We start from the raw sequence: 21047 nt of genomic DNA, 5'->3' as shown, positions 1-21047 counted from the left end.
CTATATATATATATATATATATATATATATATATATATATATATATATATATATATATATATATATATATATATATATATATATATATATATATATATACATACATATATTTATTTATTTTATTTTATCGTTCCTGATAAAATCGCGCATCCAACCGTTACCAGAAGCAATTGTTCGAGCTCTTAATAATTTCACAAAACCTTAAGATAAATAGTAACTAGTACAAACAGTGGGTGAGCGCAGACGACGTTTTGACGGAACAAATTTCACTTCACGTGATAATCACCACGTGAGCCACCAGAATTTCATCCCTTACGTTAATACCTCAGAGTTTTTTTTCCGAAATTATAACTTGTGTGATATTCCCAAGATGTTTTAAATACGTTGGATACCGAAACCTGTGAAGGTTTACTACAATAATGTAAGCAGTTCATATCTTTAGATGATGTTGAGAACACCTGTATCAATTTGTTGAGATGAAAGTGGTGAAAAAGATGGATTTAGAAAAGGGCCACAGATGTCAGTTATTAACGACTGACCTACAGATTAAAATGAGTCAAAAGTCATGATTATCACTGGTTGTAATATGGGTGAATACAGGTCGCTGTCATTGAAGTTTGTTTCATTTTACTTGAATAATGTCATGGACTCGGGTCGTAATTATGCTCTGCTGGTAAAACATTTCAAGATACTTTTCTTCTTGGCAGGCATGCACATGAAGAGGACTATAAGGCTGGAACAAAAAACTCCTTTTGGCACAATCTACGTCACTCGACTCTGAGAGACCAAGGCCCCATCAACTTCGTTACACTCCGTCTCCATTGTTGTCTTAAAACAGCTGTGACTAATGTTTGAATATTTTAACTTGACCCAGAAAGTACTTGAAGGGATTATTTACTGGTAATTAATATTCTTTGATATATAATAATTACATAATTGTTTTTAAATATTGATGGGTTACGAAATATTGTTAACAATGTCAGCTTTTAAGTCACAATAATGTATAAAGTTAATCACTGGGAGAGAAAGTTTGTTTGGGTAAATTAATTCCTGTTTGAATGCTTTTGATACTTATTTGCTTTGTGATAAAGATGGTCATTAAGCAGCAGGGTAGTGACTGAAAGGGAAAGGAGTTTTATTTAGTCAATTTAAAGGATGAATGGATTCACAAGTATTGTTATGTCCCTAAAACTGAATGACAATAGGAAATTGAAAGAGAAAAAGCTTAAGAAAGGGGTTTTATACTTATTTATTTACAAATTTATCAATACAGTACAGTGCTTAATATATAAACAGGTATCTGTATAATACAGGAGACAAACATGTCAAAAAGCTGTACAGTATTATGCATAATGGAAAGGTGAAAATGTAGCGATATGATATTTTCCATGACTTACCTAACATAATTTGTGTTGACCGTGTTGACCGTAATTTCTATTTTAATTTTAGATGGTTCAGGCCTAAACTTGAGTACATTACAGTACTGCATAATTTATGAATTCCAATGACCTATAATTTTATTTATGATATATATATATATATATATATATATTTATTTGTTTATTTTATTGTTATTATTTTATTTATTTATTTAGTTTTTATTTTATTTTAGGAAACGTCACTAAGGACTAATTTTAAAATACGAGTGAGGTGTGCTCTTACTAATGACAATATGTTTGCTGAGATATTTGATTATTTTTCGAAACTTATTATTTTATTTTATTTGCATCAGTTTTATACTGTAGTTTATGTAAGGTTACAAAGTTTTTATTTTATCCGTGCATGAATTTTATGGTACATTATGGAAATTTATTTAGATAAAGCAAAACATATGTATACAGTATTCCAATAAAGAGCTTGGCTGGTGAAGATGTTAATTTGTTTCCTTTGTAATACAATGTGTGCTTGAAGGAGGGATTTTACTTTCCTTTTTATGCATCATAGATAAAAGATATAATCCACGGCTCTAATAAGTACGTCACTTGCCTTTTTGAAGACAAGGACTTCTATTTCGTTCACTGGCTGATTCAGCCTGGTTAAGTGTAGTGTGTTAGATTCAAAGAAAATTTTTCTTACAAAGAAAAGCTGAATATTCAATTTAGCATTGGTTGGGCTAAGTGAGTAAGAAAAGGACTACTTAGATGAACTGCTGCATGTAGCATCAGTGCTTGGTGATACAGGGTAGGGAAATTGTACTGGTGGTGATCTAAAATAAAAAACTAAGTGTTGGTGAGAGGTTACTTCCCTGTGGTACTCCGTTGTATAGCTTGATGCTTGCTTGCGCCTACGTGGTTGCCAATGATGATTTTATCAAGGAAGTTGCAAAGAAAAGAAGTGAAGTTGTTGAAGAGTTCTTGGTTGGTTATTTTGTATTTGAGCCCCAAGCGCCAGACCTAGTCAAATGCTTTTGCTACGTTCCTTAATACTACGTTGCATTGATCTATTGTGCATTGCGTTGGTTATGTTTTCGTAATTTAGGGCTATGGCTGTATGGGTTCCTCAATGTCTTCTAAATCCGTGCTGCCTGGAATTGTATTTCTCTTTAATTTCGAGATGTGTTCTCAGTCGGTGGTTCATTCTTCCCTTACTATTACCTTTACATCCCTAACAATCTCCCTGCTTGTTTTCTTGACAAGCATGTTGTCAATCTGGGTTCTTGTGACTACTTGCCCTCTTCTCAAACATCCTATTGTATATTATGACGACACCCAATGCATCTTCAAACTGAAGTATTTTTTACCTTCAATATTCATTGTTCCAAAGACTTTTCCAACATGCACATCTTCATAACCTGATGAAAAATGTTCACCAACATGGTTGTTTAGGTTCAGTGTACACGATATACACGTCTGACATGCCACCGCCTACCCACGGAGAATACATACAGCCTATGCCGATGGCGTCACTCAAATCATCCGACATCTAAGCAAGGTCAAAATGAGGATGACACGAAAAACAGCCCACGCCATCGAGCAAATGAACAATTATGAAAAAAAGTGGAAAATTGAAACTAACACGGAGAAACTAAAGATCATTCTCATTGCCAAAACAAATCCACCACCAATCACAGTCAACAATGAACATTACAATACTGCAACGAAGGCAAAATACTGGCACTCACAATAACAAAAACGGGAATAGCGAAAGACATAACACAACGCAAAATGCTTGCCTAGTCAACTCACAAAACTACGAAGATTTAGCAAAATGGACACCAACTTTCAACTACACCTATTCAAAGCACTTGTCCGCCCCCACCTGGAATACCCGCCAATACCACTTCAAGCAGTACAATAAAGCTATCCGTAGAGCATCAAAGCAACTTCCACCATACACCACCAAATTGCGAGAACTTCATAAACTATACAATATCGAACCACTGAACACGTAGCCAAGCTCAGAATGTTTGGGGGAAACTGAGAACTGTACTTCAATAGGCTGTTCAACGAGCACCGCACAGGAGTACAAGCGACCCATCATTTCAAAGCAACACTGCTGAGACTGAGAGACGATAGGAAATTGTCAACCCTGTGGATCTCACTACCAACCGGGACTACTGAATGTATAATATAGTTGACACGTACACAAATAATGAAGTTCTCGGAGGTAAGTTTAGTAATACTTTAGAAAATGGTACCTGGTTAACCAGCAACTATGTGATTTGTTAATTTATAGTAGAAGACATAATTAGATACAAAGTTTAACCATTTTGGGATTAATGTCTGAGAACAGCACTACCACCAGAAGGAGTTGTTCCATTTCGTTTATATTTTTCACAAATATTCTTATTATAGTAAGAAGTGACAATTAATATTAATGAGATAACGGTATTATTGTGTTTACACACCGTTCATTCTTACCACTAATCTATTATCATATTCGAATAAGACGTCTAATTATAAGATAATTTTCATCTATTACATTACCGGCGGAAATGTATAATAACGGAGATAGCTTTTCCAAAAAAAATTATATTTTCTTCCATTAACCTCCTGCCATTATCATCTGCCTCTCAGTGTCTCTCGCGTCTCCTTCATAAATCATGAAGCGCATGCTTACCAGTACACGTCACGCTGCCAATCAAAAGCGTTTTGCTTTTGGAACCAATTAAAATGATTTTGGGTTTAATTTAGAGTATATTTGGCCCAATCAAAATCGAGTTTTATTTTGGGTCTCTCATATTTTGAAATTCAAGTTCAGTTCCGACCATGGAAGTCTGCGATGGGTGTCACTTAAAGTATATGGAGCTGATTGCGAGTTTTTGGAAACAAAACGTAGAAACTATAGCATTTTTTCGATCGCATGGTGTTCTTTCAACCTCAGTAAAGTGTACTGAGAGCAAGACTGAATGTAAATATCACAAAGACCAACATATGTGGCGTTGGGTAAGAATCCCAGAATGCAACGACGAACAAGAACCAGGCCAATAAGGTAAGAAATAGGTGATTCCATCATATGGTGAGAGTCAGTTAAGTTAGGTTAGGTATTTGTTTTTCTAGTGGTTTTTTTTGTGTATTTTTTAGTCGCTTAGCCACTTTTTTTCGGAAAACGTCAAACGAAAAACAGCTCTAAAAAAAAAAGGCTAATTTCCGCCAAAAATGAAGGTCATATTCGGTCTAAATACACTAGAAAAATATTTTTTTTACTTGTTAAAAGTGAACGGTGTGACAATGCAAATTTACCGAGATAACTACCGCCACAATATTTATTTTGATGTTTCTTTTCTTGCTATATTTTCATTGGTGAGTTCTGATATGCTATTAATTTCTTGGCCAAATGCTTTGTTTGGAAGATGATAGGGTCCCTAGGCTCAGATCTGGGTATTATTTTCGTTTCGGTCAACCGGGGAATCCACACATGGCTGACTTGTGTATTTTTTAATGGAGATGGCACCCCCTTCCCATTGTGATGAGCGCCTGGTCCCAGTGACTATTGGTCATCTAGTGGAATGCCCAGTCTCAGAGATCTTCGTTATAAGCACCTCTCCCGGTGCAGGGGGAGGGAGATGGGTCTTACCGTCTCTTTTTGATGCTGGGGGAAAGAATGGGTAACCTGGGAGGGGATGTCCATTCCTTAGTGGAGGAAGCCGACCTACACAAGCTTGGAGTTTTATTTATTAATGTTTAAATGGTTTTATGAAAGTTCTAAGTTATTTATTGTGTTTTTACCTTACATTATTTTATTTTAGTCTTTTAAGCCTTAATTTTAATTCAGCGACATGACCTAAGCTGTTGGTCGCCAGGGATGTAATTGCCACAATCAGTCAATCAATCCAGGGAATCTTAGGAATTTAACTATTGGAAGCCCCCTACCAGAAAGGGGCAGGGGGGAGTTGCCCCCTGGTTAGGTTAGACATAGTTCCTGAGTTCTTTGGCAAGGCAAGGTTAGGTTAGGTTGGATACCTAAGTGCAGGGATGACCGAAACTAAAATTTGACCCATATTAACAGCACTACTTTGTCTTGCTCAGTGATAAATCAGTAAGGCATCCAATTGACAACTATGCTCAGTGTGCATTTATGAACCGCTTGGTTAGGGCGACTGCTCACACATCCACAAAAAATATAAAATTTCAACATATTGTAAGTTCTTGGAAGTTAGGTAAGGTTGGGTAGGTTGGTGCGGTCTTCTAAAAATGCTTCTGCCGCTTGTTTTTCTTATCAACTGAGGTTAGGTTAGATTTAATTAGAAATACCCGGTAATCACTTTTTAACAGATTTGCCCAAGCTATGACAGTGTTTACTACAAAACACATAAAAATTACAGAATTTTAAAAATAATTTTATTTGAAAAATCTTTGGCGGGTATCATCAATAATTACTCAGGCGACAACTTTTTATTTTAATTTTAGCTAAATATTTTTTTTTTTTTTTAGTTTTCCTTATATACGATCATAAATCACCTGTAGTGAGCAGGACATGAAGGATGAGGGAAAATGTGGGGTAAAATATGGTGAAAAACTGGTCATGTGGCACTAAAATGGTGTCTCTATGTGCTTTGTACATACAGAAATTAATAATTTACTGTAAATACCTCTGAAAAATCTACTGAGTCACTGCGCATCATCTGCCATTTACATCACTGCACCTCTTGTGTACAGGTACTGTATTTATTTTCTACACTCACTGCACATTACTGAATTGAATTACTGCCAACACTGTTCTTCAGACAGTGCATGACCATTTTCTACTTTCCACCAAGTGTCCCTCACTGTCACACAACTAATCAAGTGAATATAAAGTTTAAGAATATTTATGAAAATTAACTGTATATTACTGTGTTTCAGAAGCTGATTTATGAATTCATGAAGTTCCACTTTGAGAAGAGCAACACACGTATAAATGCAGATGCCATCAAGTTGGTCGCCAAGGTAAGGATGTTCATGTACAGCAGTTCTTTATAATTTTCAGATATTGAAGTTGCATTTTCACAAGATCATTATATATTCTTTATATAAGCTAAATAATAATACCTTATATAATAACTGTAATCCTAAAAAGATAAAAGTTTGTGCTTGAATATATAGTACGGTATGGTATTTTAGATTACGTACTGTACTTCTATTTTCCATTTCATATTCCTATACAGTGGTCCCTCGGTTAACGAGCACAATCCGTTCCAGCATGTTGCTCGTTAACCGAAAAACTCGTTAACCAAAACCATTGTTTCAATGGATTTTGGGTAATTGGTTCCAGCTCAAAGAAAATTGCCTAAATTCAACAAAAAATGTAGAAAAGCGCACTTACTTTGAGGTGTGTATGTAGAAGGCTCCTGGATGATGATGATGATGATGGGAATTAGAATGGGGATGGAGGAGAAGGGAGAAGAGAAGGCATTGGGATGGAAGAGAAGTCACCCCATGGTGCCATTTCACCCATAAAATTTTAGTTCTCTTGGTGTAATTCAAGATTATTTTCTTTAAATCAACACTGCACTGCATTATATATTGTCAATATGTAAAATAAATTTCAAAATGACCAATAATTTGCTTGGAAACACAGAAAAAAAGCATTTAGTTAAAGAGAGTCTTAAGCAATATGTTACCTCCACTGAAAAGAGAGAGAGACTAACGACTGTTTGTGTGTTAACAGGCTGGATGGCGTGCCAGAAACTAGTTTCTTTACCTTCAATTATGTTCAATAATTGTTAAAATGACTAAAAAATATTTATATTAAACTTTTAAAATTATTGAATAGTATAAACTTCTTGATATTTACTAAAATAGTAAGGAATTTAAGCCCTAAAACCGATTACTGTATTGGCGGACTAATACTACAGGTGGTGGACCGCCAAATGCAAGCGAAAACATGTTGAGGTCGGCTTGTAAAAAACTCGTTAATCGAGGGATTGCTCGTTAACCGAGGCGCTCGTTAACCGAGGGATCACTGTACTTACTTGGTAGTATTATGGTATGGCCCTGTACGTCTGTCTAATACAATAGTGCAATTTTTCCCAGCTGAGAAGAGATGCCCCGCCCCCTCCTCAAGAGTTACAGCTGATTGGTTGTTGCAAATCTGTCCGATTTCGTCCTGAAGTAATAATGTATTTCTAAATGTGTTTATTCATAATCGTTGGGATGACCGTTTCTGATGAGAGAGATATTTAGCTAAATTATTTAAAGATACATACTTCCTATGTGCTCATGTGTGAAATAATGAATGTATGTATCTTTACATAATTTAGCTAAATATCTTTCTCGTCAGAAACGGTCATCCCAACGATTATGAATAAACACATTTAGAAATACCCTGTACATCATTACTTCAGGACGAAATCGGACAGATTTGCAACAGCCAATCAGTTGTAACTCTTGACGAGGGTGCGGGGCATCTCTTCTCAGCTGGGAAAAAACACACAGTAGTACTGTACAGTACAGAGAGGCCAACATAACCTAGGTTGTGAAACGTGAAGAACCTGACCTCACAAGCAAGTACAGGTATAGTATTGTACATTACCTCAGCCTGCTTTATCATCAGTTTTTCGTTTCCCAAAAGTTAGAGCCACAAATCCTAAGTGAATATTTCTGGTATGAGCTGGAATGAAATGACCAATTCTATATCAGTTGTTTGTTTGGGGGCTCTTGCTGGATTATTGTACAGTAGTTCCTTGTCAGCTGGACCACACATGTTCTGCTCTATTTAGTTAAGAATGAAGTTGATAGATAAGCATATAAAACAGACTTCAGTTTGGTGATTATTTTGTGTTGGTTCAGATAATGGAGCTGGTAGCCAAGGAAGGTGCAACACGAGCAGCATACCAGGCCAAGCAGGAGGGAGCCGACACTGTCACAGTTGAGCACTTGGAGAAAGTTCTTGCTCAGTTGGTAGGTTGAATATCCTTGTTTTAAGTAATTCAGCACACTCTAGTCATACCATACCAGAACATCTTGCTCAATCTTAAAGTTTATGATCAATTATTGATTAATGTTAGTTAGCAACATTTATACTAAAAACTGCACTTCAAAAATGTGTGGTATTGTATTGGTATTATATGCCCTGCATGAGATGAAAAAAATTGTCATTTTTTATTTACTCAAATTTCTTTCTGGAAATTAAAGTTGTATTATTTCAAATTACTGGTTACTTACAGATTTAGAATTAAAAAATCAGAAAATATTTTTTTTCCAGAGGGAAAATATATTGATTGTAGTGTACATAACTAATACTGGTAGTAAACCCTATTAACTTTCATCAATTTATGTTTTCATCTCTTTCTTAATTCTTAGTTAATGTAATGCAAGAGACATAGTAATACAGTATGTGAAGGATTATGACATGCAGAACTGATGCTGCAGTTGTAAAGTGTGAAATGGAAGCAAGATGCAGGGTTCTATTCCATAATGATTGGTTTATGTTTATGATCATTAACTCTTTCATTGCGATGTCATTAATTGATCAGAATATCCTGTGTGCGAACATTTTCAAAAATAAATACATATTACAGGTATACAAGTACAGTACGGTATATTGAAAAAAAAATTATTTTTTAATTTTTTTTTGCCGAGTTCAACGTCATGATTGATTTAGCAAACTAGTTCGCTAAATCGAGTGAAAATAATGGAAAGTTCGGTTCAGCAGAAATTTCAATTTAACGGAAAGGGGTGGCTCGAATTAGTTCGTTAAATCGAGAAAGTACTGTACTGTACAGTAATACCCCGCTTTACGCAGGTTTTTTTTACGAGTTTCTACATTTACCCGGTACCCTGCCAGAACCGGAATGTTCACTTTACGCGGTGCATCTACTCATATACGCGGGAAGCGGCACGGGCAGGGTGCACACAAGGTTGCCCAGTAGGGGGCAGGGAAAAAACACTTTTATTTGAGTTGCAGGCTGCACTTTTCAGGCATCGTTTGTATGGCTGTAACAAACACCTGTGCAAAATTTCATGCCATTTCATGCATACTTACCCTGCCGCATCGCGAACGACTTTTTGTCAACTTTTAGTGTATACCAAAAATTAGGTGTCATTTAATGTTTTCCAGGATAATGATAAATTTTACATGGGTGACATCGATTTAATTCACATGTTATTTTACAGGTACACCGTATAGAAAATCATTACAAGTTCATATTGAAATTCTTTTTTGTGCGGAACCTTGGCATCATTTTCCTAGACAATAATCTTTGCCTAATATATCCATCTCTCGATTCGTATCCCGTCACTTCAGTGCAAGCTTCAGTCATCACTTTTATGCCTCTCTCGACCGCCTGAGTGCTGTTTGGCCACTTGGGCACCACTAATGGTGTCTCAAGAATGTCATTAACCTGTAGATTTGACAGAGAAGCAATGTAAGGAGGCTCAGTCTTGAGTTCATTCCTCCAGTTAATCATGGAATGATAGTTTTTTGCTTGCCACTTTAGTTTCGGAGTCACCACCTTTCTCATGTTGACTACAGGAGGCACATCCTCATTCCCATCTCCATCTTTACCCTCCTCATCAGTATAGTTTAACAAATTCTCGTCAACAGCAGCATCAGAATCTTCCTCCTCCTCTTCAGATCTGCCAGTGCATTCTTCCTTTTGCTGATTCTCCTCTCTAATTTTTCTTATCATTGAGACAGCTTTTTCTCTAACAGTCATGTCCTCATCTGCACACATACCAAGAAGAAGTTGATCTGTGTGGGCGAAGTATGCATTTCTCTGGACAGCCTTCTTCACTATCGTCTCCTCCTCACTATTCAGGTGTTTCATATATAGCAGGGACTGGAATACGTTCCTTGAGCCGTGTGTTACGTAAGGGTGTATCTTGATGTAAAACCACATTGGAGCACTGAACTTTATTATTGTAATGACAATTCTTTTCAACTCATGGCTGGGTCTTGATGTTGCTACATACAGCCTGAGGATTCTACTCCATAAGGTGTTCCACCTTGACACACAGGGAGGACCTGGCTCAATAGCAGCCAAGTCATCTTCAACAACACCTGTGATAACTCCTTTACAAATCCTATACAGGTATTTCTGATCCCAGGACAGATCTTTCTCCACTTCATCATTAAACACAGGGAAATCAGGGAAACTGACTGGCTGGAAGGCGACAACTGGAAGCTCAGACAAAGACTCCTTGATCTGCTTTCCAATGGGACCACGCCAATGCTCAGGACCACTTGGTTTACCATCATAGTGATAAAAAACTGCGCGGAAAGGCAGCTCATTTCCGTGAAGCTGACATATGAAATAATGGAGCGGGTGACCAAGTAACATTTCAAGATGATGAATGACTCCATTTTCTGATCCTACATTTACATTGGTTCCATCACAACCAACACACACAATGGGCTGCTGGGTTAGATTTTTCTCCACCAGAAACTCGTGAATAGTTTTGGCAATCTGCTTTCCGTGTCCAGTCTTGGGAGTCACATGTGTGAGATATTCATTGCCAGGCTCAACCATGATGACATAATGATCTTTCACCATCATCCTCGAACTCCATTTCTCGGTCTTCTCATTCTTTATCATCACACGAGTGGCGGTCTTCTTACCATCAAAATAGAGTGATGTCAAATTATCTAAACTAGCCATCTCAATTTCTTGCCTCTTAAATCGGTATTTTTGTCTCGCATCCCGCAGCTTATGTGGTCCAATAACCTGACTCTTGTCATCCTTTGTGATAATGCCATAGTCAGTTAAGGTGGCAGTAGCAATGGCAGCTCCAGCATAATCACTAATCAAGTATCGGTCACAAGCGGCAGCTTACCCAGTACAGTAACACAACATTGAGAAATGAAATGAGAAAAGGCTGATAATCAATATAGACATAGCACCATACTCATCTGCAACAAGACAACTTAAATGAAATAAGAGATATGAAAAAAAAGTTGATAAACACTGAACAGAACATTGCACCGCCACAGCGGCTGTTTGGCTAGTACTGTAGGTAAATTTTAAAATTTCAGTAGAAAATGCGGCAGACTAAACCTCGACATATCAGCTTCAAATTTGGCATGGAGTCTTAGATATGTATAAGGAACAATGCCTGAAGAGTGCAGCTTTGAGCAAAATTTCACTGCCCCCTATTGCCCAGTCATCAAAACATTACCGAGTTCTTCACCCGCCACCCACCACAGCCGGCCCAGGTCAGTGATAGTGATGATATGGACTTATATGGACTTTGAGGGGTTTGACAAAGAGGCCCTGCAAGCCTCTGTGGTGGATACCCGGTAGTGATACAATTGATACAGGTGAGGGCCAATAATCTGCCCTCTGCCTCGGAACCAACCCCCCATCCCCGTGTGCCCAGCCATCTTTTCTACTCATGTAAGTGTTAGAAAATCTAATATTATTGATATTTCTCTTAATTATTAATTGTGTGTGCATACCATCATAAAATTAAGAAGTTATTTTTACTACAACGTAGGTATTGTTTCTGAAAAAGTGGAGTTTGGGGGTCGGCCCAGTCTCTATTTCAATTAATCCCATATGTTCTGTTGTTCACTTTTTGCGTTTCCCGCTTTACACGAGCCTCCGTGGGTTCAATTGACCGCTTAAAGCGGGGTATTACTGTATATGCACTGTATACTATGTAGTACATACAACTCTACACACGAGCCTAAAGTAGCCATACAGGGGGTCCCCGTGTTTGAACAAGTTCCGTTTCTGAGGACGTTCTTAAGTCGGAAATGTACGTGAGTCGTAACACATACCTTATGGGACCTCGTTCGTATTGGCAGGTGTTCGTAACTCGGGGACCACCTGCACACTGCTCACTTTGCTATGTACAGTACTTTTACACTTACTGAATGTACAGTACAGCATGCTGTACAGTGTATTCACTTTTTATGTCTTTAACACTGTAGCTGATTGTGTCCAGGTATAATAATTTACAGTACAGTAATCCTTCGGGTTACAGAAGGGATGTGTCCTTGAAAAGTTGACAGTAACTTGAACCCCATTTTCTCATTGACTTCCATTATATAATTGGAGATGGATAGATGACTCGCCAGTCTGACTGCCCAGATGTAAGTAGCTAACTGTACCAGTAAATGTGAGGATTAAATAAAAATAATATTGTACAAAAAACTTTCATACAAAGGTACTCCTTGACATGTTGGTTAAGGATAGGGACTCAAAAATTTCAGCTCAAAATAATTACTGTTAATTAATGACATTTGAAATAATTACAACACATTTAGAATACTGTATAAATATTTATTTTCAGTTGCTGGATTTATGAGGTGAAAACTACCAATAAAATTATTGTGCCAAGAGGATATGCATCATGGAATTTGGAAATAATGGCTTCAGGGTCAGTAAAGACAACCTGAAAATTCTTATTGATGTAAGGTACAGTATTATATTGCCATTTAGTTTCTAAAAGGTGCTAAAAATGCAAATACCTGTAGTAGTACAGTACGCCCGGAAAATTCGCGGATTTTAATTTCTCGGTCCTCTATTATTTGCGGATGACACCCTGGATGTACCGTACCCAAGAATCTCTAGGGTAGTTTTAAAGTTGCTGGCATTTTCGCAGCCGGGGCAGGGAGCCATTCGTTCTAGAGACAGTAATTTCCTTTACCTGTATTGTATACTGTATATGTATAGACACACATATGCAAAACATATGCAAATAAATAATAATGGGAAAATCCTCGCACAAATAATCAGAAAAAATTTATCAAAAATGTTGAGTCTACCCTCATGTCCACTCCATGCTTTGTTATTAACAAAGCATTTATCAATAATGTTGAGTCTACCTTCATGTCCACTCCGTGCTTTGTTATTAACAAAGCACGGAGTGGACTTGAGGGTAGACTCAACATTTTTAATAAATTTTTTCTGATTATTTGTGAGAGGGTTTTCCCATATACAATACAGGTAAAAGAATAATTTTTCTAGGGGCAAACATATAAAGGGAATATACATTTCTTTGTACAAAAGAGAAAATGTAAACCAACCCCCCGGTCAGCAAATGTTATTCGCGGATTTGGCGATTCGCGACCATTTTGAGAACCTAACCCCTGTGAATTTGAAGGGCTTGCTGTACAAGGAAATTTAGTAATGAAAATCTGTTTAGTAATGAAAAATAGGTTTTGAGAATGATATAAGGACCTAGATATCGTAGACAAAATATTTAATAACTTCTCTGCTGCACTGAATGATCATACATCAGAGGGGAAGGAGGAGGAGGAAAGACCAGAGGGGATGCCTTGGCAGCCCTGTACAACTTAACTCCCAGTAATTCTGTATCACCATATTCATGATATGCCAGCTATGTGATTATTATTACTGTATTGTGTTAATTTTTTATGAATTTAAAGAAGTAAAATTAAACACTTGGTTTGGTAATGATAAGGATGGATATGGCACTGTCTACAAAATCAGAGTTGGAAACCCTGTCTCATCCTCCCGCTGCCCTCCCTCAATCGTTTGCCTTGTGTGCATCAGCCAGCCAGATGTCACTCTACCCCCATCAGTCACACTGTCTGCCTTACTGTTTTTATAGTGATATAAAAAACACTCAGATAATAAATAAACACAAGAAAAAGCATGACATCTAACTTAAATACTGTAATTTACTCATCAGTTGGGGTTGATAGAGGAAATTAATTTGCTCTGATTGATAATGGTGACTCAGAATACTTTGATTCTGATTCAGCGCTAAAATACTTTGATTCTGATTCAGAGCTAAATACAAATGCACCCAGACAAAATTCAATCTGTTAAATTGTTATCTATCAAATTGGGGTTACAAGAATGTATGTCCGATGTATTGCAAAGTACAGTATACTAAACACACGTATCTATGTTACATATTTTCTTTGCATAATTGATTAATGTGTAGTGATTCAACTGTCTTTATTGTAATGTTTAGAGTCATGGTTAACGGTTATATAACAAAGAAAATAGCCAAGAAAACATATAAGAATTAAATTACAATAGATTGCATCTTTCCCTTCAGATTATACCCAGACTCACCCAACACAACTCATCAGTTGAAAGAGTGCAGTGCACGCCTGAGCTCCTGAACACAGCATTATAGTAAGGTTGTCACACAGTACTGTACATATACAGTACTCTAATTTAAATTAATAAAGTCTTCACTATTAACTAGTTTTTCTGTTCACATACAGTATATCGTATGATTATGTTTGTTTAGGCTTATTACAACACTCTATCTCTTTTGGTAGTTAATAAATAATTTTCTGCTAATTTTGACCAAAGAGCAACCCCCAGGAACACATCACTCAATTGTAGCATTGCCAGTGGGAAAATACAAGTACACTCCTATTTATGTGTATCAGTTGGGAGAGATTACAATGCAGAATCAGGGGAAGAATAAGTGTTCTTGGGGCCAAAGGCTAGTTCTATTTAGGGGCCCTTTTGAATACAATTTTATTGCATTTTTATGAACACTATACACAGGCATGGTTATCATAACACTCATATATGGAATATGGTATAGAATAAAAACAACAAAATAACTTTTACCACTTTAGCTTTCATTTGCTAAGCCTGAATAAAACCAATTTGACCATAAAATGAAACAAAAATTACAGAGATTCTAATTTTTAACCAAGGAACGTCACCTTTCGAGCTTACTGGTTTGCAGAATCTTGAATTATATTATCAAAACTCAGTTGCGCAAAATGTCAGTTATATGTACAGTACATCAATGAAAGCATATTTAGGATCTCTTGCTTTGTTTTTGCTCGTGCCTCATGTTTGATCAGTTTCAGTTTTGAAAAGCTGCATTCACTAGTACAGTTTGAGACCATGAGACACAAATACAGTGCATTCAATAAGCTATTTCAACATTAACGAAGACCTCTCTCAATATGTGTTGTAAGAGCATCTGGTATGTGATCAGTTCACGGTTGCAGTTTTGATTTTCAGTCCTATTTCTTCATTATTTAAAACTTTTAAACGAGCTATATCGCTTTGCACCATAAATTACGCATTTGATAATAATAATAATAATGTAATTTTTTTTTACCTATTTAACCTCACTGTTTAGCACAACTGAACTACGTATGTGGTTTTCTGCTTCTATACCGGACAGCTGCGAACTCAACTATTTTTGCTCACATCAAGTTTGTATAACAATAAATATGTGGTGCCCACTTCCTGATTGTGTTGAGTGTTAAGCAAAACTTTGCTGCTTCTACAAGATGTAGATTCAAACATATCAATAATACATTTGTTCATAAATGCCCTCTATTGCAAAGGAACACCTTACTTTGAACATGAATTCAAGCCCTCTCATCCTATTGTAACTTTAATATTTTCATCTGGCTAGTGCTAGACGATTATGTGCAGCTGAGGAAACCTTGTCTGTATTGTCAGTGTGTTATTCTTCAATGTACTGTAATCTCTCCCATCTGATATACACTTTACCTCCTAACCCCCAATACACTAACTCTACCCACCCCCCTCCCCACACACACACACACACACAGACACAGAAGGACACCCCTCCGCTCTCCCCCCTGCTCACTAGCTAATGCTTCAAATTCTCATTTTAGAAATTAGGGTTCACACCTCAGGGAAAGAGAGCATTGTCGCCACTAAGTGGTAAACACAGGAGTGGAGCAAACTGTACCTAAGATGTAAATAGGGGACTTACTCTTTATGTAGGGTGAGCAGAGTGTATCCTGAATTGAGCTGCTCAGTCACACAGACAGGACAAGATTGCATTGCTGCCAAAATTCCAATGTATAAACAACCATCTTATCAGGGCTGCCCATGTACACCCATCAAAAAAAAGGTGTTATGACCCTAAAACCCCATCCACACGATCGAGCAGTGCCCGGCGGGCTTTGCCCATTTACCGGGCAAAGCCTGTGTGTTGTTGTACACACGGGGGTGATTGGCGGTAGTCATAGTCGGGCGCCGGTAGCTAGTAGGTGGTCGGCAGTGGCGGGTGCGGTACGATCACCATGGTGTGTCGCAGGAATAATCGCCAGACAGTTAAAGCGAATAGCGTTGTGTACTATAATAACTGCTGCTATGTGCAAAGAGAAGAACCAAATGCAGAAAAGGGAATGGTGCAAAGAGTGGTTAGGTCGAAGAAAAGTATTAGGAAGTCATGCCACGATTTTACGTGAACTGCAAGATGGACATGAGAAAGACTTCACCAATTACATGAGAATGGACCCCAACACCTTTTACAAACTCCTCATGAAAGTGGAACCATATATTATTAAACAGGATACCAATATGAGAGGGAGTATATCTGCAGAGGCTCGTCTAGAGGCAACGCTCATATATCTTTCAACTGGGTGCACCTACACGTCACTTCAGTATAGAACGAGGGTATTAAAACAAAGTTTGTCTCGCATAATATCTGCAACTTGTCAAGCCATGTATGAAATACTCAAGGAAGATTACTTGCAGGTGAGATTTGTAATACATAGAAATTCATTGAATAATGTTAGAATTATGATATGCATAGACAGGAAGCTATGGGACTAGAGTGAGGAGAGCGGCAGGAACGAAGAACACACACGAATGTCCTCATTACATAATACATAAACAGTCTCCTGTTTATTGTCACGCCAATAATGTACATTGCATAAGCTTATTTGGTTATACACTGGACATCTGGACCGAGCGGCGAACATATACGTATCACATTTGCAGTACTTAACTCAGGTTTTACAAAGTACTAGCTTACGTTCTGTCAGTATCTCTCTTCACACCTCACCGACTTGAGGACCCCGATCCCCGAGGTCAGCGGTGGCGTAGTGATCAGCTGTTTTTGACAGTCATGTGAGGTTTCAATAATAACACGTGTCTTGTATTGCAGGCTTGTGTAATATTGAATGTTAATGAAAATATTATAGGAATGTCGGTTTTCCGGTTTTATCGTTTGTCTGGCAGCGTCGTCGCTCCATATCCGGCAGCAAACCACCAGGCAGGCGGACCGTGATTTCGCTCAACGACGGGCACGGGCAATCCGCTGGTTTGCCCGCCAATTTTGCTCGATACGGGCATTTAGCGCGTGCCCGCCGGGCACTGCTTGATCATGTGGACGGGCCTTAAGGGTTTGATGGTACAGTTGTACCCCGCTTAACGCGGTCAATTGAACCCACAGGGTACCGCGTTAAGTGAAAATCGCGTTAAGTGAACAACAGAACATATGGGATTAATTCCAATAGAGACTGGCCCGACCCCCAAACTCCACTTTTTGACGACACACAACTATGTTGTAGTAAAAATATTATCTTAACTTTATGATGGTATGCACACAATTAATAATTAAGAGAAATATCAATAATATTAGGTTTTTTAACACTTACATCAGTAGAAAAGATGGCTGGGCACACGGGGATGGGGGGTTGGTTCCGAGGCAGAGGGCAGATTATTGGCCCTCACCTGTATCACTTGTATCAATTGAATCACTATCCACCACAGAGGCTTGCAGGGCCTCTTTGTCAAACCCCTCAAAGTCCATATAAGTCCATATCCTCACTATAATTATCACTATCACTGACTTGGGCCGGCTGTGGTGGGTGGCGGGTGAAGAACTCGGTAATGTTTTGATGACTGGGCGACCTTGTGCGCATCGTGCCCGCGCCGCTTCCCGCGTGTATGAGTAGATGAACCGCGTTAAGTGAAAGTTCGGTTCCGGCGAGGCACCGCGTATATGAGAAATCACGTTAAGTGAAACCGCGTTAAGCGGGGTACAACTGTACTCATAATGAGCAAGTGCATATAGGCACAGATGTAACTACAGGTAACCCCTGAGATACGGTGGGGTCACTTTCCTGAAAACCCATCGCTAGGTGAAATATTGGAGATAGGGAGCATTATAACATGGGGTTCAATATGATACATTCCCAGCCAGTCCCCAAACACACATGTATCACCGACAAAAAATTTCCTTCAATACCACTATCGGTACAAAACATGTAAACAACACTCACCACATCATATTGGATAAGTCTGGTCATCACCACATTTCCCCTTCAAGGCTAACAACTTCACAGTCGCAAAAACAGCAAAAGCACTTGTCACAACAACAGAGTGAACAATGATAAAAACAATGACAGCTGATGACACTGCTCATATTTTCAAAACAACAGAGTTGATGCACATTACAGTCACAAAAACACAAAATATCCTTCACAGTCACCATAACACAGTTCAATCTAAATGTTAGTGCTGTCCTCTCACTATTTAAGAAAAAAACACGGATGATAAGAATTATGTATGATGCTGGCTGATAATATGAATGATGATTTCATGTCATTTATCACCACACACTGCATGTAGTCGTGAAGAAAGTCTCCAATCCATGCTTGGACACTCCCCAAGATTCTGTACCTTTCCAGTTTTATTTTCAGCCTTTCATGTGGTACCCTGTCAAAAGCTTGGCAAAGTCCAGATATATATCATCAATATTGCCACCTCACTACTAGGATCTGATTCCAAACTTCCAGCACCTTAAGAAATTGCATTAAGCTTGAGCATCTTGGCATAAAACCATGTTGGCATTCCTTTACAAGGTTGTTTTGTAGTAGATGTTCCATCATGTCATCTCTTCTAATGCTTTCTAATACCTTACACATTATGCTGGTCAAACTCACTGGCCTATAATTATTCATAGAGTGGTGATCTTCCTGTTTGAATACAGGATTCACATAAAGCCAGTTTCTGGGGACTTTTTGCTCATTCATGTTTCTGCAGAACAGGATTTTTAAGGGCACACCAAAGCTCAATGCAGAACTCTCTTAGCACGCTGGGTTGCACTCTGTTAGGGCTTTTATGAACATTTAGCTTTGACAATTTGTTTCTTATACGCCCTTCTGAGAACATAATGTGCGTCCGCACTATGTCAAACCATCTTTCTTCAAACGCAGGGAGATTGTTTGCATTTTCTCTTGTGAACACTAAGTAGAAGGATTTGTTTAATGTTTCTTCTTTTATTCTGACCTGAGTCTGTGTAACTACCATATTCAAGTCCCAGATCTGATATGCCCACACATGTCTTTAATTTCGATTTTGAGTAATGGTAAAAAACCTTGGGTTTGTCTTGACCTCACTTCAATCTGCCTCAAGAACTTTTTTTCATCCCTTCTGCTCACTGACTTTGCTTGGTTCGTGGACCTAGCTTACATCGTTCTGTCCTGCTCGTCATTTGATGCGATCCATCTCTTGAATTTAAGAAAAAACTATTTTTAACTCTGTCATGACTTATGTGTTATGGTCTCCTTGTAGTCCTGGAGCTAGTGGGTTTGGTCTTGGGTATATATTTGTTAATAAAATAGTTCACTTTACTGGCTGATATTCAGGGCAGTATCTGCATTCTTGTTTCTCAGTGAGTCAGGACAGTGAATATTCCTTGTTTTTCCCTCATCCTGTCACATTGCCCTTGTAATATTTGAACCTTGGCCTGCTCTTTTAATGAACCAAGTATCAGTTAAATCTAAAGGATGATGCCACATGGTGGCTGGTGCCAATGGGGCTAGATGTTCCAACTTGGCCACCATACCCTCCTTGTTAATTATGATGAGGTACAGTGGTTTGGGTGTTTGTTCCCCTCTATAGGGAGATGGATCTTTAACAGGCTGGAATAGAAAATTTGCTTTCGAGTTTCTACAAAAAGATCAGCGGGATTATTAAGGTCATTTGGTGTAATTTGATTTCTCTAGTCGATGTTGCCGTAGCTTAAGCCCCCATGACAAGGAGGTGGCTAGGGTTGAGAGTTGTTATATTGGCTTTTAAGCTCACTCACCACCTTATTGTAACTTATTGTAATTGTAGGATTATGAAAATCTTATAAAACATCCTTTTAGAAAATTATAAAGCTCTTGAGCTGTCACCCCTTGTGGGGTGGGTGTCCGCCAGCGTCAGGTAGAGACAATCGACCGAGTAGTGCCCCATGAGGTGTTTGTATACTTCATGTAGGTCACCCCTTGCTTGTCTATAATATAAGCTATGCATTTTTTTACTACGGGAATTAGCCCACCCGGGCACAAGCCAAACGACCCACAACGGAGCCTGGGGGTGGTGAAAAAAAAGGAATGGAAAGAAATTGAAAATATAGAAAAAAAGGTTATACTGTATTAATCTACACCACGAAGATGCCGGAAAACCAGCTTTTTAAAGTGAGACATTGTAAGAGCAAGGAAACACAGAAGAAGGCAGAGCATTCCACAGTTTGGCTGTGTGAGGAAAGAAGGAGGTACTATAACGGGTTATTCTCGTGTGATCGACATCCACAGAGAAATGGTGGGCACTGCGGGTAAGATGTGTGTTACGAACCCACGGCCTTGCCGGCGGTACGCAGGATGCCAAATCCACTGAACATTGCCCGTTAAAGTACCTGTAAAAGAGAGAGAGTGAGCGACATTGCGGTGAAGAGAAAGGGGAGAGAGATTGTCGACTAAAGGAGGAGAGTTAATAAGACGAAATGCCTTTGATTCCACCCTATCTAATAGTTGGACAGAAGAAGAGCCACCCCAGATATGAGAGCAGTACTCCAAGTTAGGACGAATGAATCCCTTATATACTTGGAGCAACTGCTCAGGAGTGAAATAGCTGCGGCATTTGTACAGCATTCCCAACTTTCGGGAGGCAGCTTTAGTTATACTAAGGATGTGTGATT

At 38.3% G+C, this 21047-nt stretch overlaps 1 protein-coding gene across 3 annotated transcripts; it reads left to right on the top strand.

Annotated features, from left to right (window-relative positions):
• Positions 1-3346: 3346 nt before the first annotated feature.
• Positions 3347-14545, top strand: LOC121859002 (centromere protein X-like). 3 transcript variants are annotated; one of them, XM_042355658.1, is made up of 6 exons: positions 3347-3531; positions 3562-3606; positions 6285-6368; positions 8211-8321; positions 12657-12781; positions 14397-14545. In XM_042355658.1, exons 2-5 carry the CDS (start codon positions 3592-3594, stop codon positions 12669-12671), a joined length of 225 nt encoding a protein of 74 aa, XP_042211592.1. In that variant the 5' UTR covers positions 3347-3531; positions 3562-3591; the 3' UTR covers positions 12672-12781; positions 14397-14545. The 3 variants fall into 3 exon arrangements, with proteins under 3 accessions (XP_042211592.1, XP_042211591.1, XP_042211590.1); XM_042355657.1 differs by having other exon boundaries at positions 3351-3606; positions 12657-12776; XM_042355656.1 differs by having other exon boundaries at positions 3352-3606.
• Positions 14546-21047: the final 6502 nt, after the last annotated feature.

This window comes from Homarus americanus, unplaced genomic scaffold (assembly GCF_018991925.1).
Source record: "Homarus americanus isolate GMGI-L3 unplaced genomic scaffold, GMGI_Hamer_2.0 scaffold27339, whole genome shotgun sequence".
Taxonomy (NCBI): Eukaryota; Metazoa; Arthropoda; class Malacostraca; order Decapoda; family Nephropidae; genus Homarus; species Homarus americanus.
The sequence above is the reverse complement of the archived record's forward strand: the minus strand, read 5'-3'. Positions and strand labels throughout refer to the sequence as shown.